The 21,575-nt window shown below is 48.3% G+C and overlaps 1 protein-coding gene across 3 annotated transcripts; it reads right to left on the minus strand.

Annotated features, from left to right (window-relative positions):
* Nucleotides 1-251: 251 nt before the first annotated feature.
* Nucleotides 252-17,566, minus strand: pdgfba (platelet-derived growth factor beta polypeptide a). Of its 3 annotated transcripts, none has more exons than XM_072671093.1 (7): nucleotides 16,889-17,566; nucleotides 8,486-8,582; nucleotides 4,305-4,364; nucleotides 3,672-3,868; nucleotides 1,995-3,060; nucleotides 1,643-1,766; nucleotides 252-445 (listed from the first exon to the last, which is right to left on the minus strand). In XM_072671093.1, the coding sequence occupies exons 1-7, from the start codon at nucleotides 16,970-16,972 to the stop codon at nucleotides 433-435; spliced, it is 1,641 nt and encodes a 546-aa protein (XP_072527194.1). In that variant the 5' UTR covers nucleotides 16,973-17,566; the 3' UTR covers nucleotides 252-432. The 3 variants fall into 3 exon arrangements, with proteins under 3 accessions (XP_072527194.1, XP_072527195.1, XP_072527196.1); XM_072671094.1 differs by lacking the exon at nucleotides 16,889-17,566 and adding an exon at nucleotides 11,797-11,820; XM_072671095.1 differs by lacking the exon at nucleotides 16,889-17,566 and adding an exon at nucleotides 8,935-9,926.
* Nucleotides 17,567-21,575: the final 4,009 nt, after the last annotated feature.

Consider the following 21,575-nt stretch of genomic DNA (forward strand, 5'->3'; position numbering starts at 1 on the left):
CGCCTCGCCAGCCACCGACTGGTAATTAGAGTCAGAATTAGACTGCTTGCTCACTATTTGGCAGATCGGTGTCTGGCAGATCCTGCATCTACTGGGATTACAGTTACGTCTCATTATTTGGCAGGCGGCGGCTACATTGTTTGAGGTACAGTCTCGTTATTTGGTCGGCTGTTCCAGCAGAGTCCGATAAGCTCCCAGGATTTTCCGAGATAATCCAGCCTCCAAACAATCCCCCCTCGCCCTCCCCCCCCCCCGCCCGCCAGATCGGCCGCGCCGGACGCTGGGAAATGTAGTCAGTCGGAGCTTATTTGGCAAAGATCAAAGACGTTTCCAGTTATTGTGAGAGATATTTCCAGTGTGTCGGGGTGATGTCCTGTGTCCGCCCTGCGTCCGGCCTCTCCGGCTTTCTCCTGGTCCGAGCCGCCGGCTGGTTTAGGACATTACCCTGGAGAACAGAGGGAAGCAGAATTGCTGTTACACATCAGAATCAGACCCAGACCACACAGCGAGGGTGCCCCTCGACAGATAAAAAAGGGGCGGGGCTAAACTGCTCACTCTCTCTGACTGTTATAAGGGTGATGACACTAGAGCTCTCGCGCTCTCTTTTTTACTCTCGCTTTACATTCTCTTTTTCCGTCTCGTACACTTTTTCTCTTACATTTCATCTGACTTTCACTCTCTCTCGCCTTATAACATTCTCTCTCATTCTTACATTCAAACACTCTCTTACATTCTGCCTCACTCTCTCACTCACTCTTACATTCTCCAACACTCGCTCTTACACTTTCTCACTCTTTATGTTCTCCCTCTCTCTCTTACATTCTCTCCTACTCTAACACTCTCTTACAGTCTTTCTTACTCTTACACTCACATTTACATTTTCTTACGCTCACTCTTACATCCTCTCACTCTTACACTCACATTTACATTTTCTTACGCTCGCATTTACATTCTCTCTCACTCTTACACTCGCATTTACATTCTCTCTCACTCTTACACTCGCATTTACATTCTCTCTCGCTCTTACACTCGCATTTACATTCTCTCTCACTCTTACACTCGCATTTACATTCTCTCTCACTCTTACACTCGCATTAACATTCTCTCTCACTCTTACACTCGCATTTACATTCTCTCGCTCTTACACTCGCATTTACATTCTCTCTCACTCTTACACTCGCATTTACATTCTCTCTCACTCTTACACTCGCATTTACATTCTCTCTCACTCTCACTCACATTTGCATTCTCTCTCACTCTTACACTCGCATTTACATTCTCTCACTCTCACTCACATTTACATTCTCTCTCGCTCTTACACTCGCTTTTACATTCTCTCTCACTCTCACTCACATTTACATTCTCTCTCACTCTTACACTCGCATTAACATTCTCTCACGCTCTTACACTTGCATTAACATTCTCTCACGCTCTTACACTCGCATTTACATTCACTCTTACATGTTCTCTCTAACTCTTACACAAACCCTTACTCATACATTCTCACTCTCTAACTTGCTTTCTTACTTTGTCACTCGTTCATACACTCTACATTCTCCCTCACTCTTACATTCTTTCTGTAGCACTCTTATACTCTCTCTCTCTCTCATTCGCTCTTGCTCTCGCGCATGCTTTCTCTTACATGATCATGGCTCTCATGGCGGACTTGCTGATCCTCCTTCGGTGTTTCCTCCGTCGTCTCCGCTGAGGGATGGGTGGAGGGGGAGTCTGAGGTGCGGGCGGTGCGGTAGGGGGGGCCTTCATAACTGTAATGCGAAGTACAGAGAGAGAGAGCGCGAGAGGGAGAGAGAGCGCGAGAGAGGAAATTGTGTTAAAGCGATGATGGCGTTTACACAACTCTCCAATCAGTTGACCTTCTAATTCAGCGTCAGTAATGCCGCTGGGAAAGTCGGGGGAAAAAAAACAGGACACAGACGCTACGCTAATTATAATACACTGAGGACACACACACACACACACACACACACACACACCTGCTCCTGGTGTGCTGCTGTGCTGCAGACTGCTAGCTTGTGTTGGTTGATGAAGATGATGGTGGTGGTGGTGATGATGGCCCTGCTGGGATTGCTCTTGTCTGCGCTCCGGATCCTTTTCTATCCCGTCTTGATGATGTTCAGCGCGATCGGATTGGCTGCGATGGTGATTTGCTGCTTCTGATTGGCTGAGGTGAAAGCTGGGCGTTGCCGGTTGGCTGGAAAGATGGCCGGGCAGCTCCGTCTGTCCGCTGGATTGGCCGATCACCTCTACGTGGCTATAGCTGAGAACAGGCGCCTCCAGTTGTCCGCTGTGGTGAAGGTTCACGTCTGATTGGCTGAGACGATGATTGGAGCCGTGCGATTGGCTTGAGTCGTGAACGGGCTTGTCGTGCTGTGGTTGCCGTGGTGTCGCCTCGTCGTGCTGTAGGTGTAAGTGATGCTGATGACGGTGGCGCTCCAGTGGTGGTTGGTGTTGAACTTTAGCGCTGCCGTCGCCACTGCCCAGGTGTGTGCCCAGGTGTGTGCCCAGGTGTGTGTGGTGTTCCGGAACCTTCTCTGTCTTGGATAGGTGGTCTTGTGGCCCGTCCTGGTGTATGAAGTGTTGGGTTGTATCGCTCAGCATGTGCGGGACCCCCAGCGTGGTTCTCCTGGTCGATGCCTCCTCCGCACTCACATACGACGGCCCAGCCGGAGTGTGTGTGAGTGTGTGTTGGACCGGGCTGGGCCGGTAGCCCTGTGTGTGTGTGAGTGTGTGTGCGGGCGCTCCCTGCGTGTGTGTGAGGGTGTGTTTGGATTGCCACTGCGCTTCCTGAGTCTCCCGGTCCTCCAGATGGAATCTCTGGTTCTGCTTGAGGTCGTCGTGGCGATGCAGCTCTTCCTTCGACTGGATCTTCGGCAGGGAGGCTTTGGGGGGGAGCCTGGGTGGAGGAGGAGGGGGCGTGGCCTTGGCTCGAGGGGCGTGGGCCGCTGCGCGTGACTGACAGCTGCAGCTGAGGTGATCCTCCACGGGTATGACCACCTTCTCATAGACCGGCTGTCTGTTGATGAACTGGATCTTGGTCATCTGGAAGCCGAGGAGAGAAACCAGTCAATGGAGAAGAAGAAGGTGTTTCCAATAAAGTGGCCAGCGACTGGAGCTACAAGGTGGGTGTTTCTAATAAAGTGGCCAGCAACTGGAACCACAGGGTAGGTGTTTCCGATAAAGTGGCCACTGAGTGGAAGCACAAGGTGGGGGTTTCTAATAAAGTGGCCAGTGAATGAAAGCACAAGGTAGGTGTTTCCAATAAAGTGGCCAGTGAGTGGAAGCACAAGGTAGGTGTTTCTAATAAAGTGGCCAGTGAGTAAAAGCACAAGGTAGGTGTTTCTAATAAAGTGGCCAGTGAGTGGAGCTACAAGGTAGGTGTTTCCAATAAAGTGGCCAGTGAGTGGAGCTACAAGGTGGGTGTTTCTAATAAAGTGGCCAGCGAGTGAAAGCACATGGTAGGGTGTTTCTAATAAAGTGGCCACTGAGTGGAAGCACAAGGTAGGTGTTTCTGATAAAGTGGCCAGTGAGTGAAAGCAAAAGGTGGGTGTTTCCAATAAAGTGACCACTGAGTGAAAGCACAGGGTGGGTGTTTCCGATAAAGTGGTCAGTGAGCGTGTACTAGTGTGTAATGTTCCCGGTGTTTCATGTACCTGTAACTGCCGCGTTTCCGTGGCGACGGGAACACACTGCAGAGTGCGAGTGTTGCAGCAGCCGGAACAGCGCTGCACCTCCACACACAGCGGCCACAGCAGGAAGTTAGCATTGCGGCGGTCCAGCATGGCCCGGGTCACCTCCATCACCTCCGTCCGCACTTTACACATCGCCTGCTGAGCCACCTGCACGCCCGCTGAGAGAGAGAGAGAGAGAGAGGTGGAACATTAATTTAAATAAAACACACACTTATACAACACACACACACACACACACACACACACTGCTCAGACGTCTGACTCTCTGGAGGTCAGAGACAGTACGGACTAACCGCAGCTCACACACTCCACCCTGTCGAAGTGTGTACACAAGTGGGCACAGATTCTAGAGAGTGTGTGAGAGGGTGAAGAGGATGTGTGTGTGAGTGTGTGTGTGTGTGTGTGTTGAGGAGGTGTCCTAAGGACAAGTGGCTAGACTAGATGCTGCCTTGGAGACACACAGATGGAGTCCCACAAAGAGACTAAAGACACACACACACACACACACACACACACATATATATGAAATGTGTAATATGAAGAACTGCAGTACAGACAGAGATAGTGAGAGAGTGTGTGAGTGTGTGCACTCACCGAGGCTTCTGGGAAGGCGTTTGTGTGTGCCGTTCGGATGGACCTCATCTTCTTCTTCTTCTGGAAAGAGAACATCAGAGTCAGTCACAGTTTCAGAACCTCAGGACATGTCTAATAACCTCAGACCCTCAAAACAGAAAAAAACCCACTAAGGAGGTTCTTGAGTTTTTTCCATGACTTGATGCCTACAGAACCAGCACCCTGCGCAAGGTCACCCTGAGCAGGGCAGGGCATCTTGGGAAGGTGGGCTTTTTGGGCCGGTAGCTTTTTGGGTAGGTAGGCTAGTAGCTATTTAGGCTGGTATCTTCTTAGGTTTCTTTTGGGTTGGTGGGATCTATTTGGGCCTGTAGCTTTTTGGGCTCATAGCTTTTTGAAATGGTAGCTGTTTGGGTTGTTAAGTTTTTTAGGCTGGTAGTTTTTTGAGAAGGTAGGCTTTTTGGGCCGGTAGCTTTTTGGGCCGGTAGCTTTTTGGGAAGGTAGTTTTTTTGGGCCAGTATTTTTTTTAGGTAGGTAGGCTAGTAGCTATTTGGGCTGGTATCTTCTTAGGTTTGTAATCTGTTGGGTTGGTGGGATCTATTTGGGCCTGTAGCTTTTGGGGCTCATAGCTTTTTGAAATGGTAGCTGTTTGGGTTGTTAAGTTTTTTTAGGCTGGTAGTTTTTTGAGAAGGTAGGTTTTTTGGGCCTATAGTTATTTGGGCTGGTAGCTTCTTAGGTTGGTAATGTTTTGGGTCAGTAGGATTTTAGGATAACAGCTATTTGGGTCAGTAGATTTTTGGGCTGGTAGCTGTTTGGGCCTGTAGCTTTTTGGGCTCGTAGCATTTCTGGGTCAGTAGGCTTTTTGGGCTGGTAGCTCTTTGGGCCTGTAGCTTTTTGGGCTCGTAGCATTTCTGGGTCAGTAGGCTTTTTGGGCTGGTAGCTCTTTGGGCTTGTAGCTTTTTGGGCTCGTAGCATTTCTGGGTCAATAGGCTTTTTGGGCTGGTAGCTCTTTGGGCCTGTAGCTTTTCGGGCTCGTAGCATTTCTGGGTCAGTAGGCTTTTTGGGCTGGTAGCTCTTTGGGCTTGTAGCTTTTTTGGGCTTATAGCATTTCTGGGTCAGTAGGCTTTTTGGGCTGGTAGCTCTTTGGGCCTGTAGCTTTTTGGGCTCGTAGCATTTCTGGGTCAGTAGGCTTTTTGGGCTGGTAGCTCTTTGGGCTTGTAGCTTTTTTGGGCTTATAGCATTTCTGGGTCAGTAGGCTTTTTGGGCTGGTAGCTCTTTGGGCCTGTAGCTTTTTGGGCTCGTAGCATTTCTGGGTCAGTAGGCTTTTTGGGCTGGTAGCTCTTTGGGCCTGTTGCTTTTTGGGCTCATAGCATTTCTGGGTCAGTAGACTTTTTGGGCTGGTAGCTTTTTGGGCTCGTAGCATTTCTGGGTCAGTAGGCTTTTTGGGCTGGTAGCTCTTTGGGCTGGTAGCTCTTTGGGCCTGTTGCTTTTTGGGCTCATAGCATTTCTGGGTCAGTAGACTTTTTGGGCTGGTAGCTTTTTGGGCTCATAGCATTTCTGGGTCAGTAGACTTTTTGGGCTGGTAGCTTTTTGGGCTCATAGCATTTCTGGGTCAGTACGCTTTTTGGGCTGGCAGCTCGGGTTGACAACTTTTGGGGTCTCTTTGGGACCAGGGTTGGGGTCCACTGGTATGGGCAGTTTTTTGAGTCCGGTATGGGGCGGGGAGTGAACGGTACATTTTGACCTCACTCTATTTCAGTCCTGCTCTCCAGGGTATCGGAGTACCCTTAATGCTGTAATGAAGGTGAGCTGAATCTTGCTGGACTTGTCGCCAAGCCGAAATGGCGTAAGGGCAGCCGGAAACGTCAGCCGTCAGGATTGTGCTATTTGGGCGAATGTTCTGGGTGGGTTTCTATACTAGGGTGATGTGTGTGTGTGTATGGGGGGGTCTAACAGTGACGATGGCGTGAACTGGAGCCTGCGGGAGGCTTTTTTTAGCTGCATTGTTTAAAACGGCACAAAGGAAACTGTGTTGTTCTTACAATCGCTGCTATTTCGCCCCGGCCTAAAGTCTCCAGACGGTCGGCGATACGAACAAAGGGGTCAAACACGCCAATAAAATAAGGCTGTAGGGCTGCTTGGTGTGTGTGTGTGTGTGTGTGTTGAGATACATACTTAAAATAAGTCTAGACGCTGCTCTGAGGTCATGTGTGTGTGTGGAGACTCTCCTCGTGTGTGTATGGGGTGGATTGGGTGGGTATGTATACGTTATGGGTGGGTGCTGAAAGAATTTGCTCACTGACAACATGTGGACACACACTGTGTGTGTGTGTGTGTGTGCGTGTGTGTGTGTGTGCCGAGTCACCAAAGAGGAGACTCCCCTCGTCCTCTGATAAATATGGCTACAACGATCATTGTTGAACAGAAAAGAGGCATGGCAGTGCAACACACACGTACATACACACACACACACATACAGAGGATTCCGGTGCAGGCGAACAATGGAATGGCCTTGTGTGTGTGTGTGTGTGTGTGTGTGTGTGTGTGTGTGTGTGTGCACAAGTCTCTTCAGTAAACCAAAAGCCGGAGTAGGCCCAAGGTCACCACTATTGTCCATGTCTGCAGCGACACACTGACTTTCCATGTAAATATTACCATTCCACACACACACACACACACACACACACACACACACTCACTCACACACACACACACACAAAGATGCAGCATTCTCCCACTACTGAGTCACACCCACCTTTCCCTCAACCCTCTTCTCCTTCTAGCCGTTATCACACCATACCTGAACTGCCCTCAACTTTAACCTGTGGAAGGCCTTTAATCACTAGCTTTTTGGGCCAGTGGATTTTTGGACTGTTAGCTTTTTGGGCCAGTAGATTTCTGGACTGTTAGCTTTTTGGGCCAGTGGATTTCTGGACTGTTAGCTTTTTGGGCCAGTGCCTTTTTGGGATGGTACCTTTTTGGGCTGATAGGCTTTTGCACCAGTATCTTTTTGAGATGGTAGATTTTTAGACTATTAGCCTTTTGGGCCAATGGCTTTTTTGGTCTGATAGTTGTTTGTACCAGTAGTTTTTCTGATGGGAGTCTTTATGTTTAGGCTTTTGGACCAGTTGCTTTTAGGATGGTAGCTTTTTGGACCAGTAGGCTTTTGCACCAGTATCCTTTTAGGATGGTAGATTTTTTGACTATTAGCTTTTTTGGGCCAATGGCTTTTTGGACTGTTAGCTTTTTGGGCTAGTGACTTTTTGGGCTGTAAGCTTTCTGGGCCAGTGGCTCTTCTGGGCTAGTAGTTGTTTGTATCAGTCGTTTTCAGAAATGTTAGTTTTAGTTTTAGTCTAATGGCTTTTTGGGCCAGTAACCTTCTGGGATAGTAGCTTTTTGGGCCGGTAGGCTTTTGGACCAATTGCTTTTTGGGATGGTAGCTTTTTTGACTGGGATTTTTTGCTTTTTGGGCCAATGGCTTTTTGGGACTGTTAGCTTTTTGGGCCAGTGGCTTTTTGGGGTGGTAGTTGTTTGTACCAGTAGTTTTTAGGGATGGTAGTCTTTTAGTCTAATAGCTTTTTGGGCCAGTGCCTTGGAACTGGTAGGGTTTTGCACCAGTATCCTTTTGGGATGGTAGATTTTAAGACTATTAGATTTTTGGGACCATGACCTTTTGGACTGTTAGCTTTTCGGGTCAGTAGTTGTTTGTACCAGTAGTTTTTAGGGACGGTAGTGTTTAAGTCTAATAGCCTTTTGGGCTGGTAGGCCTTTGGACCAGTATCTTTATGTAATGGTAGATGTTTGGGATGGTTTATTTAAATAAATGTATATTTGTAAGAATTTAGCAAGCAGCGCCCCTCCCCCTCCCTCACCTAAAGCCCCAGTTTATATATAAATATTTCACATTCCACCTTAAATATCCACAGTTCTGTCCCATAGTCTGCACAGCTGAGATTTAAGGTGGAACAGGAACATGAATGTGATATATATGAAATTCAGGGCAGCGGTGGGAATGTGGGACTGGTTGAACAGGCAGTGTTCTACAGAGTGCACCACTTTGTTTTTGTATTACACACACACCTGTATACACACACACACACACCTATACACACACACACACACACACTGCATTCTTAGCCGGCCGTGAGCAGGGGTGTCCAGACTTTTGAGTGTTTAGGGCTGTGAGGGATCAGGATCAGCTTTACCTACGGATTCAACGTCCAGCAGCCTCTGCAGGTCCTGCATGGAGGAGATCGGACTGTTCATCACCAGATCAACCAGAGACGGCGGGAGAGACTCGTCCTGAGAGAGAGAGAGAGGGCGAGAGAGGGCGAGAGAGGGCGAGAGAGAGTTACATATATCTGATTTATGATTTAACAGCTTTTAAACAACTCAACTAAACCAGACCCACACACAGATCACTACTGCACTGAGCGAGAGAGAGAGAGAGAGAGAGAGAGAGAGAGTGAGTGTGAGTGAGAGAGAGAGAGAGAGAGAGAGAGAGAGAGAGAGAGAGAGTGAGTGAGAGAGATTAGTAAAGAGGTAACAGTAGAGGAAACAACCTGGGGGTAAATGTTTTAAAGGTTCTTTTTGCACACACCTACACACTCACACACACACACTCACACACACACACACACACAAACACACACACCTGTCTGTTTGAGTGATGTTCTGCTGAAACATCTGCGAGTTTCCATGATTAACAAACAGTTCAGTTCTGTGATGAAGAACCAGAGGAAGAAACAGATGGCCGTGTGTGTGTATGTGTGAGTGTGTGTGTGTGTGTGTGTGTGTGTGTGTGTGAGAGTGTGTGTGTGTGATTCCGCAGGCTTCTGAAAGTTTATTGTAGACTGTGCCAAAGTACAGGCAGCCAAAAAAGCAATTACACCACTTAGGCATGTGTGTGTGTGTGTGTATGTGTGTGTGTGTGTGTGTATGTGTGTGTGTGTGTGTGTGTGTGTGTGTGTTTGTTGAGTGCTCATTTGCATGCTGACCATAATTAAAATAACTTCACACACAGATCCTCCCTAATGGAGCTTCAGTGCTACACTGATCACACTTCTGTGGAAGTGTGTGTGTGTGTGTGTGTGTGTGTGGGTGTGTGTGTGTGTGGGTGTGTGTGTGGGGGTGTATGTCCACTCTGCTTGTTTGGGCAGTTGCTAAGCGTGTGTTGTATTTTTATTCTAACACTGCACTGATCACATGATGGTGACCATACAGAACAAACATTAAAACACACACACACACACACACACACACACACGTACACACACACACGTACACACACACACAAGCCTGATCGTGAGTAATGTAGCTTATTAAAGAAGAGAACAAACAGCAATGATAAATAAGGATCCTCACATCTGCCTTTCTACTTTACCACACACACACACACACACACTCTCTCACACACTCTCACACACTCTCTCTCACACACACACACACACGAGGGCTGTAGTCAAGACCATCTTTGTTGATTCCAAGATCATGACTAGTCAAGATCAAGTCAAGTCTGAGTTCAAACACTATCAAGTCTGATTACAAACACTATGAAGTCGGAGTTCAAATACTATCAAGTCTGATTACAAACACTATGAAGTCAGAGTTCAAACACTATCACGTCAGAGTTCAAACACTATGAAGTCAGAGTTCAAACACTATCAAGTCTGATTACAAACACTATGAAGTCAGAGTTCAAACACTATCAAGTCTGATTACAAACACTATGAAGTCAGAGTTCAAACACTATCAAGTCTGATTACAAACACTATGAGGTCAGAGTTCAAACACTATCAAGTCTGATTACAAACACTATCAAGTCTGATTACAAACACTATCGAGTCAGAGTTCAAACACTATCAAGTCTGATTACAAACACTATCAAGTCAGAGTTCAAACACTATCAAGTCTGATTACAAACACTATCAAGTCAGAGTTCAAACACTATCAAGTCTGATTACAAACACTATGAGGTCAGAGTTCAAACACTATCAAGTCTGATTACAAACACTATCAAGTCTGATTACAAACACTATCAAGTCAGAGTTCAAACACTATCAAGTCTGATTACAAACACTATGAAGTCAGAGTTCAAACACTATCAAGTCTGATTACAAACACTATGAAGTCAGAGTTCAAACACTATCAAGTCTGATTACAAACACTATGAGGTCAGAGTTCAAACACTATCAAGTCTGATTACAAACACTATGAAGTCCAATTACAAACACTATCAAGTCCAAGTTCAAACACTATCAAGTCTGATTACAAACACTATGAGGTCAGAGTTCAAACACTATCAAGTCTGATTACAAACACTATCAAGTCAGAGTACAGTTACTATCAAGTCTGAGTACAAACACTATGAAGTCAGAGTTCAAACACTATCAAGTCTGATTACAAACACTATGAGGTCAGAGTTCAAACACTATCAAGTCTGATTACAAACACTATCAAGTCAGAGTACAGTTACTATCAAGTCTGAGTTCAAACACTATCAAGTCTGAGTTCAAACACTATCAAGTCAGAGTTCAAACACTATCAAATCTGAGTACAAATACTATCAAATCAAGTCCAAGAACAGTGTGTGTGTGTGTGTGCGCGCATACTCATACGTGCCTGACCATGCATATGTGCATCTGAGTGTGTGTGCATACATATGCATGCATGGCATAAGAAAGTGTGTGTGAAAGTGGTCAGTGCCACGCAGCACACACACACACACACACCTGTCTGAACTTTTAGAGTGACCCAGTTTAACAGCTCGCTCACATAGTGTATGAGTCACCCAGTCACCTCTCGACAGCAGCCAACACACACACACACACACACACACACACACATGCTCAGTTCATTAATGAACTCCCTCTATTCTAAACCCACACAATGATTTATCACACTGTACTGCAGCCTCCCGTCGTCATGTGATCAAGGGCCGGTGCTTCAACCAATCCGGTTCTTTGAGAGAGGTGCACTCATATATACACACACTGTATATATGTGGACAAAAGTATTGGGACATCTCTTACTCATTGAATCCAGGTGTCTGATTCAGCCCCATCGCCACAGGTGTGTACTATCAAGCCCCCTAGCCCTACAGTCTGCCTTTCCACACATTAGTAAAAAGAATGGGTGGTTCCAAATAGGGGGCGCTAGATCTTCCTCCCTTCCGACCACGTAAAGTTACAGAGCGGGGTCAGGGGTCCGAGCCATGCCGAGCTCTGCTGACTCAATAACTGCAGAGCTCCAAAGCAGCTCCATATTAATGATGCCTATGGGTTTAGAATAGAATAAGGCGAAGGCGTCCCAATACTTTTGTCACACACAAATATACGGGCTATCGGCATCAGCCCACATTCCCGACGCAGGACTAAAGCTCAGGTTAATAATAGACAGGTGTAAAGCAGACTATGGGTGTGTGTGTGTGTGTGTGTGTGTGTGTGTGTGTGAGAGAGAGAGAGAGAAATTTTGGCACTTATCAGAACGTCCCCCATGTCCTCACCGCAATGCCCACCTGAATCATGGGATAGCGTAGCCACAGGAATGCTAATAGTCTGCAGAGGAAGAAAGGTGAGGGGGGTGCAGGCTATAATTATGGGCCTGATTTACTGCACACACACACACACACACACACACACACATTCACACACACACACACAGCGCACTCGGTGCACCTTGCCCGAACATTAGACCCACCCTGGCAACACGCCAGCACGCTGAACCCAGACATAAAGAAATACTGTATTCTGATCTTGGCAGGTGGCGCAGCCGGAGCGCGAGGGCAGCCGGCGCGGATTCCGGCGTCCCGGCACGCAAACAGTGTGGACAGATGATGGACGGATGATGGACGGATGATGGACGGATGATGGACGGATGGATGGGTCTGATTCAGGACCGCGGTTCCGGTCAGTCCGCCGAGACTGCAGACGTCTGCTAGGCCTCAGCAGAGACCTGGCTATTACAGGACAAAAGTATTGGGACACCTCATTTATAGTTTCTTCTGAAATCAAGGAGCTGATCCTGCTTTTGTTGAAGCAACTGTCTCTACTGTCCAGGGAAGAAGGCTTTCCACTAGATTTGGAGCTACTGGAGCATAGCTGTGAGGATCTGATTGCATTCAGCGATGAGAGCTAGAGTTCGTGAGGTCAGCGCTGGATGGAGGCCCATCCATCATTCCAGAGGACACGGTTCATCTGCTTCGGAGAGTCCTATTCTATTGGCAACACTTCTCTAGACAAGCCTAGACTAGCATTTAGCATTAGCATAAACAAGGACATAAATGCTACGCTGAATGCTACGCTTCGTTCCGTGTGCTTTGCAGCATTTGGACGACTCTAACTCCAGCTACGAAGCTAATGTAGCGAACAAACGTGCTAGCTACCTTCTGCTAGCGCTGGCTTAAGCTGTGCTAATGTACGTCATACGTCTCCAGCTGAACATCTCCACACGGTCTGAGAAGAGTGTGTTGACCTAGCTTCTGCTATATTTTTTGAGGGCTTTGCTTTGTCTACCTGTTAGCCAGCTAGAGGCTAATTACATTAGCCTCACAGTTTACGCGTACAGGGTACGCGTACAACCAGCAAACTGTCCGCAGTCGAAATATGGAGGAAATCTGTGGCCGAACTGCTGCTAATGTTGTCCGAGCCTGTTAGCGCTAATCTTCCCTCCATCCTATAGAGCGAGAGACTGAGGGGGAAAACAATACGAAGCCCAAGGGTTCGATTACAGAACTCATATAAAGGGCCGAGATAATGAACCAGCAGATGAGTCGAGCTGATTTTGGTGCTGAATGATGGGATTTAAACCCGCAACCTTTGCGCTAACGGGTTTGGAAAATCACCAATGCGTCCACTCCACTATAGCAGCCGGCCAATTAGCCCAAAAGCAGGCCATCATCTCAGACAGGCCTGGCGTCTAAACTGTGCTTGGAGCTTTGAGGCTAACGTAGCAGACAAGCAACGGGAGTTAGCATTGTGCTAACCTCATGACTGAGGCCCAGCCCACATGAAAGCACTGTTTCTGGTCACTGAAAAGTGACCGAGGTGGAGATTTGTGAAAGCTTCGTGAAAATGCTAGCACCACAATGCTAGTTTCTGGCCGAATCTCAAATACCTCCATACTCCCTACGTAGTGAACTACATAGCTCACAAAACGACAGCCTCCACACACAGATAGCCCTAGATTTCGGATGTCCACTTATGAGTGAACGTAAATACGGTTCTATGTCCGTCATTTCCTGACTTGTGTAGTGCACTACGTAGGGAGCAGTGTGTAATTTGGGATTTAACCGCTGTGGCCTTTTTCTTGCCCATATCTCTCTTAATGAAGTACTATCGTCCCATACAAGGCTAGCATGCTCGTGCTAGCGTTGTCGTCTCTGACGGAGGGAGGGAACTGTCCAGATATATGTGGACGGGGCCTAAATCCTTAGCCGCTTAGCTCCCTGTAGCTGTAGCTACCTAGGCTAGCTAACAACTCGATGCAGCTTAGCTTAACACTTCCTCTTAGCTGGTGTTTTCGTAGCTTAGCAGCTAGCTAGTACTTAGCATGAGCGTGTTAATGTTAAGTGGGGTTTTTTTAAAGTTAGCTCGGAACCAAGACTTTAGCGAGCATGCTAGTTAACTTCACTACACTCAACTGTACGGTATGTGTCCAAAAGTTTGCGGACGCTCCTTCTAATGAATGCACCCATTGCTGACACAGATGTGCAAATGCACACACACACACAAACACACACACAGCTCGTCTAGTCCCTGTAGAGAAGTACTGCCAATAGAATAGGACTCCCTAGAGCAGCCTAATAATGCCAGGCGTGAGCTTAAGAGGGGTTATAAAGCCCACCCCCCAGCATTGAGCTATGGAGCGTTGGGGGAAACTGGAAAATGAATGAGCAGGTGTCCCAATACTTTTGTCCATATCGTGTGTTTGGGTTTATTTTACATTGTTATTAGGTCAAACAGTTAGCACCATGCTAATTTTAGGTTGGCTAATTTTAGCGTAAACCTGAGGAAGCATAGGCTCCTCGTTTCCAGGCTAATCGGCTACATTTCCTGCCGAGGTCTGGCCGAAGTTTCCCTCCCCGAGTTTAGCTGAGTTGGTCGGCACGCTATTAGTGCAGGTGTCAGATGATCTGAGCCCAGTTTGACCCTCTGACCCCTGCAGGCCTGCTGCGATTGGCTTCTCCACGCCGTGATTCACGGTGCAAGCCGTGACGCGCAAAACCTCACGGAGGATGAAATCCAAATCATCTTAGCGATTGAGCTGCTGTCCGCACATCTTTCAAATCGCTGGGAGATTATCTTTTCCTTATATAACGCTAACGGAGGCCTTCTGCTGCAGGCGGGCGTTAACCAGCACCACCCCGGCCCCCCCCCCCCGGCCCCCACCCGGTTTAGAAAGGAGGGACAAAGAGAGGCAGGGAGAGTGGAGCTGGTGCTGTGGCTGTCTGGCTGTTTCTCAGTGGCAGATGAGCGCTGGCTGTGCGATGGCGGCTGTATGGCAGCTGAGTGGCGGCTGTATGGCAGATGAATTGTGGGTGGATGAGAGATGAGAGGTGGCTGTATATAGCAGTGAAGTGGTGGCTCTACAGTGGCTGAGTGGCAGCTTTACAGCATCTGAGTGGCGGCTCTACAGCAGCTGAGTGGCGGCTCTACAGCAGCTGAGATGCGGCTCAGTGATGGCTCTACATGAATCTGAGTGATGGCACTACAGTGGTTGAGTGGCGGCTCTACAGTGGCTGAGTGATGGCTCTACAGCGACTGAGTGGCGGCTCTACAGCGACTGAGTGGCGGCTGTATAGCAGCTAAATGGCGGCTCTACAGCAGCTGAGGGACAGCTCTACATGAATCCGAGTGATGGCACTACAGCGGCTGAGTGGCAGCTCTACAGCGGTTGAGTGGCGGCTCTACAGCGGTTGAGTGGCGGCTCTACAGCGGCTGAGTGGCGGCTCTACAGCGGCAGCTGTGCGACGGTGACGTAATGGTGAATGTGAAGCAGAAGGATTAAAAGAAAACCATCAGTGAGGGATTTAGTTCTGAGTAGTGTGTGTGTGTGTGTGTGTGTGTGTATGAGTGTGTGTGTGTGTGTATGAGTGTGTGTGTGTGTGTGTGTGTATATGTACATGTGGGTATAACTCTGCCAGCTTGTGTCCGTCCCTGAGACCGGTCATGAAAGGCCAGGTGGCTTAAGGTGGAGAGAGAGACAGAGACAGACACACACACACACACACACTCACACACACACACACACACACACTCACACACACACACACACACTGTCCTCCTTCCACTCTCTCAGATAGACAGAGATACAGAAGTCCGGTCAGGGTTTTAATCCCTGAGGCTTAAAGACGGACAGGCCGTGACTGACACACACACACACACACACATACACACACACACACTATAACGGACATGAGGGCTCAGCGCTGAGTGGAGAGTGTGTGTAGGAAAGAGGGAGAGAAAGATGAAGATGAAGCTGGGGAGAGAGAGAAGTAAGGGAATACAGAGAGAGAGAGAGAGAGAGATGAAGATGAAGCAGGGCGAGAGAGAGATGAAGAGGAAGCAGGGAGAGAGAGAGAGATGAAGATGAAGCTGGGGAGAGAGAGATGAAGAGGAAGCAGGGAGAGAGAGAGAGATGAAGATGAAGCTGGGGAGAGAGAGAAGTAAGGGAATACAGAGAGAGAGAGAGAGATGAAGATGAAGCAGGGCGAGAGAGAGATGAAGAGGAAGCAGGGAGAGAGAGAGAGATGAAGATGAAGCAGGGGAGAGAGAGATGAAGCAGGGCGAGAGAGAGATGAAGATGAAGCAGGGAGAGAGAGAGATGAAGATGAAGCAGGGGAGAGAGAGATGAAGCAGGGCGAGAGAGAGATGAAGATGAAGCAGGGAGAGAGAGATGAAGATGAAGCAGGGCGAGAGAGAGATGAAGCAGGGCGAGAGAGAGATGAAGATGAAGCAGGGAGAGAGAGATGAAGATGAAGCAGGGCGAGAGAGAGATGAAGATGAAGCAGGGAGAGAGAGATGAAGATGAAGCAGTGAGAGAGAGATGAAGATGAAGCAGAGAGAGAGATGAAGATGAAGCAGGGGAGAGAGAGATGAAGATGAAGCAGGGGAGAGAGAGATGAGAGAGAGATGAAGATGAAGCAGGGAGCGAGAGATGAAGATGAAACAGGGGCGAGAGAGAGAGATGAAGATGAAGCTGGGGAGAGAGAGATGAAGCGGGGAGAGAGAGATGAAGATGAAGCAGGGAGAGAGATGAAAATGAAGCAGGGGCGAGAGAGAGAGATGAAGATGAAGCTGGGGAGAGAGAGATGAAGATGAAGCAGGGGAGAGAGAGATGAGAGAGAGATGAAGATGAAGCAGGGAGAGAGAGAGATGAAGATGAAGCAGGGGAGAGAGAGATGAGAGAGAGATGAAGATGAAGCAGGGAGAGAGAGAGATGAAGATGAAGCAGGGGAGAGAGAGATGAGAGAGAGATGAAGATGAAGCAGGGAGAGAGAGATGAAGATGAAGCAAGGAGAGAGAGATGAAGATGAAGCAAGGAGAGAGAGAGATGAAGCAGGGAGAAAGAGAGAGAGAGAGAGAGAGAGACTGTCCTGTCGCTCTTACCTGCGCGCCCCCGAACCGCAGACACGCCGCGAGCAGCAGCAGCAAACTCCAGCGCGAGCTCAGACACACCGAGCGCGAGCTCATCTTGCCGCCGGGTCTCGAGACCCCTCGGGCGGCTGCGCATTTAGGGAGCCTCCGGTCGGTCAGTGCTGCGCGCGCGGAGGGTGGGGAGACCTTCACCGAGCCCGCGCGCACGACACCACGCACATCCAAACGTCCGCGGTGCGAGTGAGTGTATGTGTGTCTCCTTCACGCGCTCGCACACCCGAGCAGGCAGACAGACAAGTACTTACGCACGCACGCAAGCACGCACACTCACTCACAAGCGCGCGCGCACAAACACTTTCGGCTCGCACTCGCTCGCTCGCTCTTCTTGTTGTTCTTAAACTTTTATTCCAGAGTCCCTCGTGGGACTGGCAGCGCGCGCGAGCAGCAGCAGCAGCAGCGTATTTCACCGGGGGTTGCACGCGAGCACCATTACGGCATTACGACACCGATGAAGAGCCTCCGATCCACGACTCCGAGACGAGGCGTATCCGAGTCAGAACCTCCCGCTGATAGACAAAACACATGTGAAGGTAATAAGGAGGTAAATCCTGCAGCAGCTCCGAGTACAGGTCTCTCGCTCACTCTCGCTCTCTCTCTCACTCTGGTCTGAGCGCTGCGCTCACTCTACCAGCTCCGGGACTCTGTCTGCCAGAGAGAAACGAGCCTCCCTCAGCTCCCTCTGGCTCTCCGCCCCCTTCGAGGCAGGGCTGCGGTTTCCATATTAGGACAGTTATTCTTAAGGAGGGAGGGGGCTGAGGAGGAGGGCTGAGGAGGAGGGCGGAGGGCGGGGGGGTGGGTTCCTCCTTGAATGAAGAGCTTCTTGGGTCAAGTTCAGCTGTAAGCAAGTCAAGGTTAAAGGGGAAGTTCGGCGACCAATCAGAAGGACGCGATGGATCGCCGACCTCGGACACTTCGATTGGTCAAGACGAGTCCGAGATCTGCCGAGTGCTTCTTCACTCCGGAGCGGGAGATGCTAGGCTAAGGGTGCTAACAAACACTGGACTTAGAGTGTCACCAATTATCAGCGAAACACTGTGTCCAAAAGTTTGTGGACACCCCTTGTAATGAATGCATTCGCGCCCATTGCTGACACAGCTTGTCCGGTCCCTGTCGACTGCACTGCCGACGGAAACAGGGACTCTCTGGAGCAGAGCCTACTGTTGGCACCATGCCTAATGATGCCAGGTGAGGATGGATGGCGGTGCTCCATCCAGTACTTTTGGATGGGATGAGTTCTTGATGCTGATGCGATCAAATCCTCACAGCAATGCTCCTCCAGAATCTAGCAGAGAGCCTCGCCTTCTTCTACTCCTGGACAGCAGAGAGTAGAGTGTCCAAATACTTTTGTCCAACGTCCAAATGGTACCTGTTTTGTGGGACGACCCATGCGCCATATGGACGAAAGTATTGGGACGCCTGCCGCTACCTTCATGAGTCGCATCATCAGTAGAGATGAGTGAGCCGGTTCCAGAAGAAGCCGTGCAAGGTCAAGCCTTGACACTACCTCCGCCATGCTTGACAGATGTGCTCGCTTGGACTGTCCGAATACATATGGTGATCTCCCAGTACTGTCCTGGAGAGGTCATTTTTGATGTATTAGGTATTTCTGGACACTTGTCAGCCAAGCAGTCATGTTACGCCGGCCCCCTGGTTTCCCAGGGGATCACACATCACACGCTCCGCTAGAGGTCAGGGGTCATTAGAATGCAGCACTAGCAACCAGGCCACTGCAGCAGAGTCAGGAAGTGACACGGGCATTCGAACATCTCGGGAGGCTATTTATAACCCCGCTGACCTTTCATATCCGCATACGACGAATGATTGACATGACAGGCGTAGTTGTGAGAGACAGGGCTGACCTTAAGTGGAGTAATCACCTGCAGATGCAGCTGCACTGCTGTCCACTCACTGGCCACTTTATTAGAAACACCGACCTTGTGCGTCCACTTAGTGGCCACTTTATTGGAAACACATACAATGCACTTTCACTCACTGGCCACTTTATTAGAAACACCCACCTTGTGCTTTCACTCACTGGTCACTTTATTGGAAACACCAACAATGCACTTTGACTCACTGGCCACTTTATTGGAAACACCTACAATGCACTTTGACTCCCTGGCCACTTTATTAGAAACTCCTACCCTGTGCGTCCACTGGCTGGCCACTTTATTGGAAACACCTACCTTGTGCTTTCTCTCGCTGGCCATTTTATTGGAAACTCCTACCCTGTGCTTCCACTTTATTAGAAACACCTATCTTGTGCGTCCACTCACTGGCCACTTTATTGGAAACACCCACCTTGTGCTTCCACTCGCTGGCCACTTTATTGGAAACACCTACAATGCATAATCCATCAGTTCCTTCTACCCCATTGATCACTGGTCAGTGTCCGATCACAGGCCCACTGTTACACAGAGATGGGTGGTGGGCCGTTCTGTAGGGTGGAGCTACAATGTGAGTGTGGTTCCAATAAAGTGGCCAGTGGATGCACAAGGGAGGGGTTTCTAATAAAGTGGCCGGGGGGTGCTATTTCTGTACTTGGCGTGTCTGATCTCCTGCTAATGCTAGTTCTGATGCTGCGTGTGGGAGCCAGAGACCAGCAGACCGGGTTTCAGTGGCGGACAGCGAGCAGCGGCCTGCCTCGCACATGCTGGTTCCTGCGTCAGTGCACAGCCAGCGCTAACGACCTGGGACCTCTGCAATTAGCTATTCCTCCACCCCAGCTACACTGCATTTAACCTGTGTGTGTGTGTGTGTGTGTGTGTGTGTGTGTGTGTGTTTCAACATGTACAAAAACGTCAGAATGTGATACACAATGCATCACTCTTGTGATTGACCTAATGTGTGTGTGTGTGTGTGTGTGTGTGTCTGGATGTGTTTTATTTGGTGTGTGTAATTGGTGGTGGTGTCTGGCGGTGTTTGATGCTAAATGCACTCATGCTAATAGTGTCTGAACTGGATAGCAACCGACACACACACACACACACACACACACACACACACACATTCACACACATGCTTTTAGTGCAATCAGTGTGGTGTGATGCTACTGTAATTAGCTAAATGCTATAAATGTGGTGTGATGCTAATGCTATTGTAATAGCTAAATGTTCTAAATATGATGTGATGCTAATGGTATAAATGTATTGTGATGCTAATGCTATTGTAATAGCTAAATGCTAGAAATGCGGAGTGATGCTAATGCTATTGTAATAGCTAAATGCTATAAATGTAGTGTGATGCTAATGCTATTGTAATAGCTAAATGCTAGAAATGCGGAGTGATGCTAATGCTATTGTAATAGCTAAATGCTATAAATGTAGTGTGATGCTAATGCTATTGTAATAGCTAAATGCTATAAATGCGGAGTGATGCTAATGCTATTGTAATAGCTAAATGCTATAAATGTGGTGTGATGCTAATACCATTGTAATAGCTAAATGCTATAAATGTAGTGTGATGCTAATGCTATTGTAATAGCTAAATGCTAAAAATATAGTGTGATGCTACTGTAATAGCGCAATGCTATACATGTGTTGTAATGCTGCTGTAATTAGCTAAATGCTCTAAATATGATGTGATGCTAATGCTATAAATGTAGTGTGATGCTAATGCTATTGTAATAGCTAAATGCTAAAAATATGGTGTGATGCTGCTGTAATAGCTAAATGCTCTAAATATGATGTGATGCTAATGCTAATGGAATAGCTAAATGCTATAAATGATGTGATGCGACTGTAGGAACTTGTCACAGCGTTAGCATCGCTACCACACCAGCCACCAGCCTCGCCCAGCATCGCTACCGTGACGGCTGCCGGCCTAACCCTGCCCTGGCCGGTCTGCAGTGGTCTCAGGGGCCTGGGGGGAGGACGTACAGCATGTCGGACTGAAGAGACACAGAGGAGATCATGTGTCTGAAGCTACTGGTGTAAATTAAAGTCTGTCTGGCTGTCTGTCTGATTGGACCGATAAGGACAATTACCCTCCACCCTCGTCTCGTCAGCCTGCCAAAATTCCTACACCCCCCCCCAACTCTGAAGCTCAGCTGCCTCCCCTCGCAGTGTGCTGAGGTGAGTGGAGGAATCTGAATTTTTCATGGAATTTGTCAATGAACGTGGGACAGGGAAAGACATGCAGTGCCTGGCTGAAGGAGTCTGCAGGCCTGGGGAATGAGAACGTGTCCCAGTGACGCAACATTAAATACTGGATGAGGTGGAATAGTGGTTATTGTGCAGCCCAGCCGATGGGTCACTCACTAAACCACAGTGAGCTAATTATTAGCGTTAATTAACAGGAAGCTCATTGGAACAGAGGCAGTTAAACAGCTTGTCTCCAGGCAGCGGCATGGAATCACGACGGAGTAAACGTCCATAAAACTCACAGGTAAGTGAAACTGTGGAACCCTTAAGGTGACATGACGGCTGGTCCACAAGGCAATATGTTGAGGCCACAAGATAATAAATTACATTTAGGCCGTGAGATAATATAGTGAGGCCACAAGATAACATATTGTGGCAAAGAGATGATATATTGAGGCCATGAAATAATATATTGAGATCACAAGGTAATATTTAAAGGCCATGAGATAATATAATGAGGCCACAAGATAATATATCGAGGCCATGAGATAATATAA

This window comes from Salminus brasiliensis, chromosome 25 (assembly GCF_030463535.1).
Source record: "Salminus brasiliensis chromosome 25, fSalBra1.hap2, whole genome shotgun sequence".
NCBI classification, from domain to species: Eukaryota; Metazoa; Chordata; class Actinopteri; order Characiformes; family Bryconidae; genus Salminus; species Salminus brasiliensis.

Excerpts from the sequence above, each read along its gene's own strand:
- pdgfba (XM_072671093.1), bottom strand. The coding sequence starts at position 16,972 with ATGAGCTCGCGCTCGGTGTGTCTGAGCTCGCGCTGGAGTTTGCTGCTG. Across the intron at positions 3,869-4,304 it reads ACGCCTTCCCAGAAGCCTCG|CGGGCGTGCAGGTGGCTCAG; the intron begins GTGAGTGCACAC and ends TCTCTCTCTCAG. Across the intron at positions 1,767-1,994 it reads CAGCAGCACACCAGGAGCAG|TTATGAAGGCCCCCCCTACC; the intron begins GTGTGTGTGTGT and ends TTCGCATTACAG.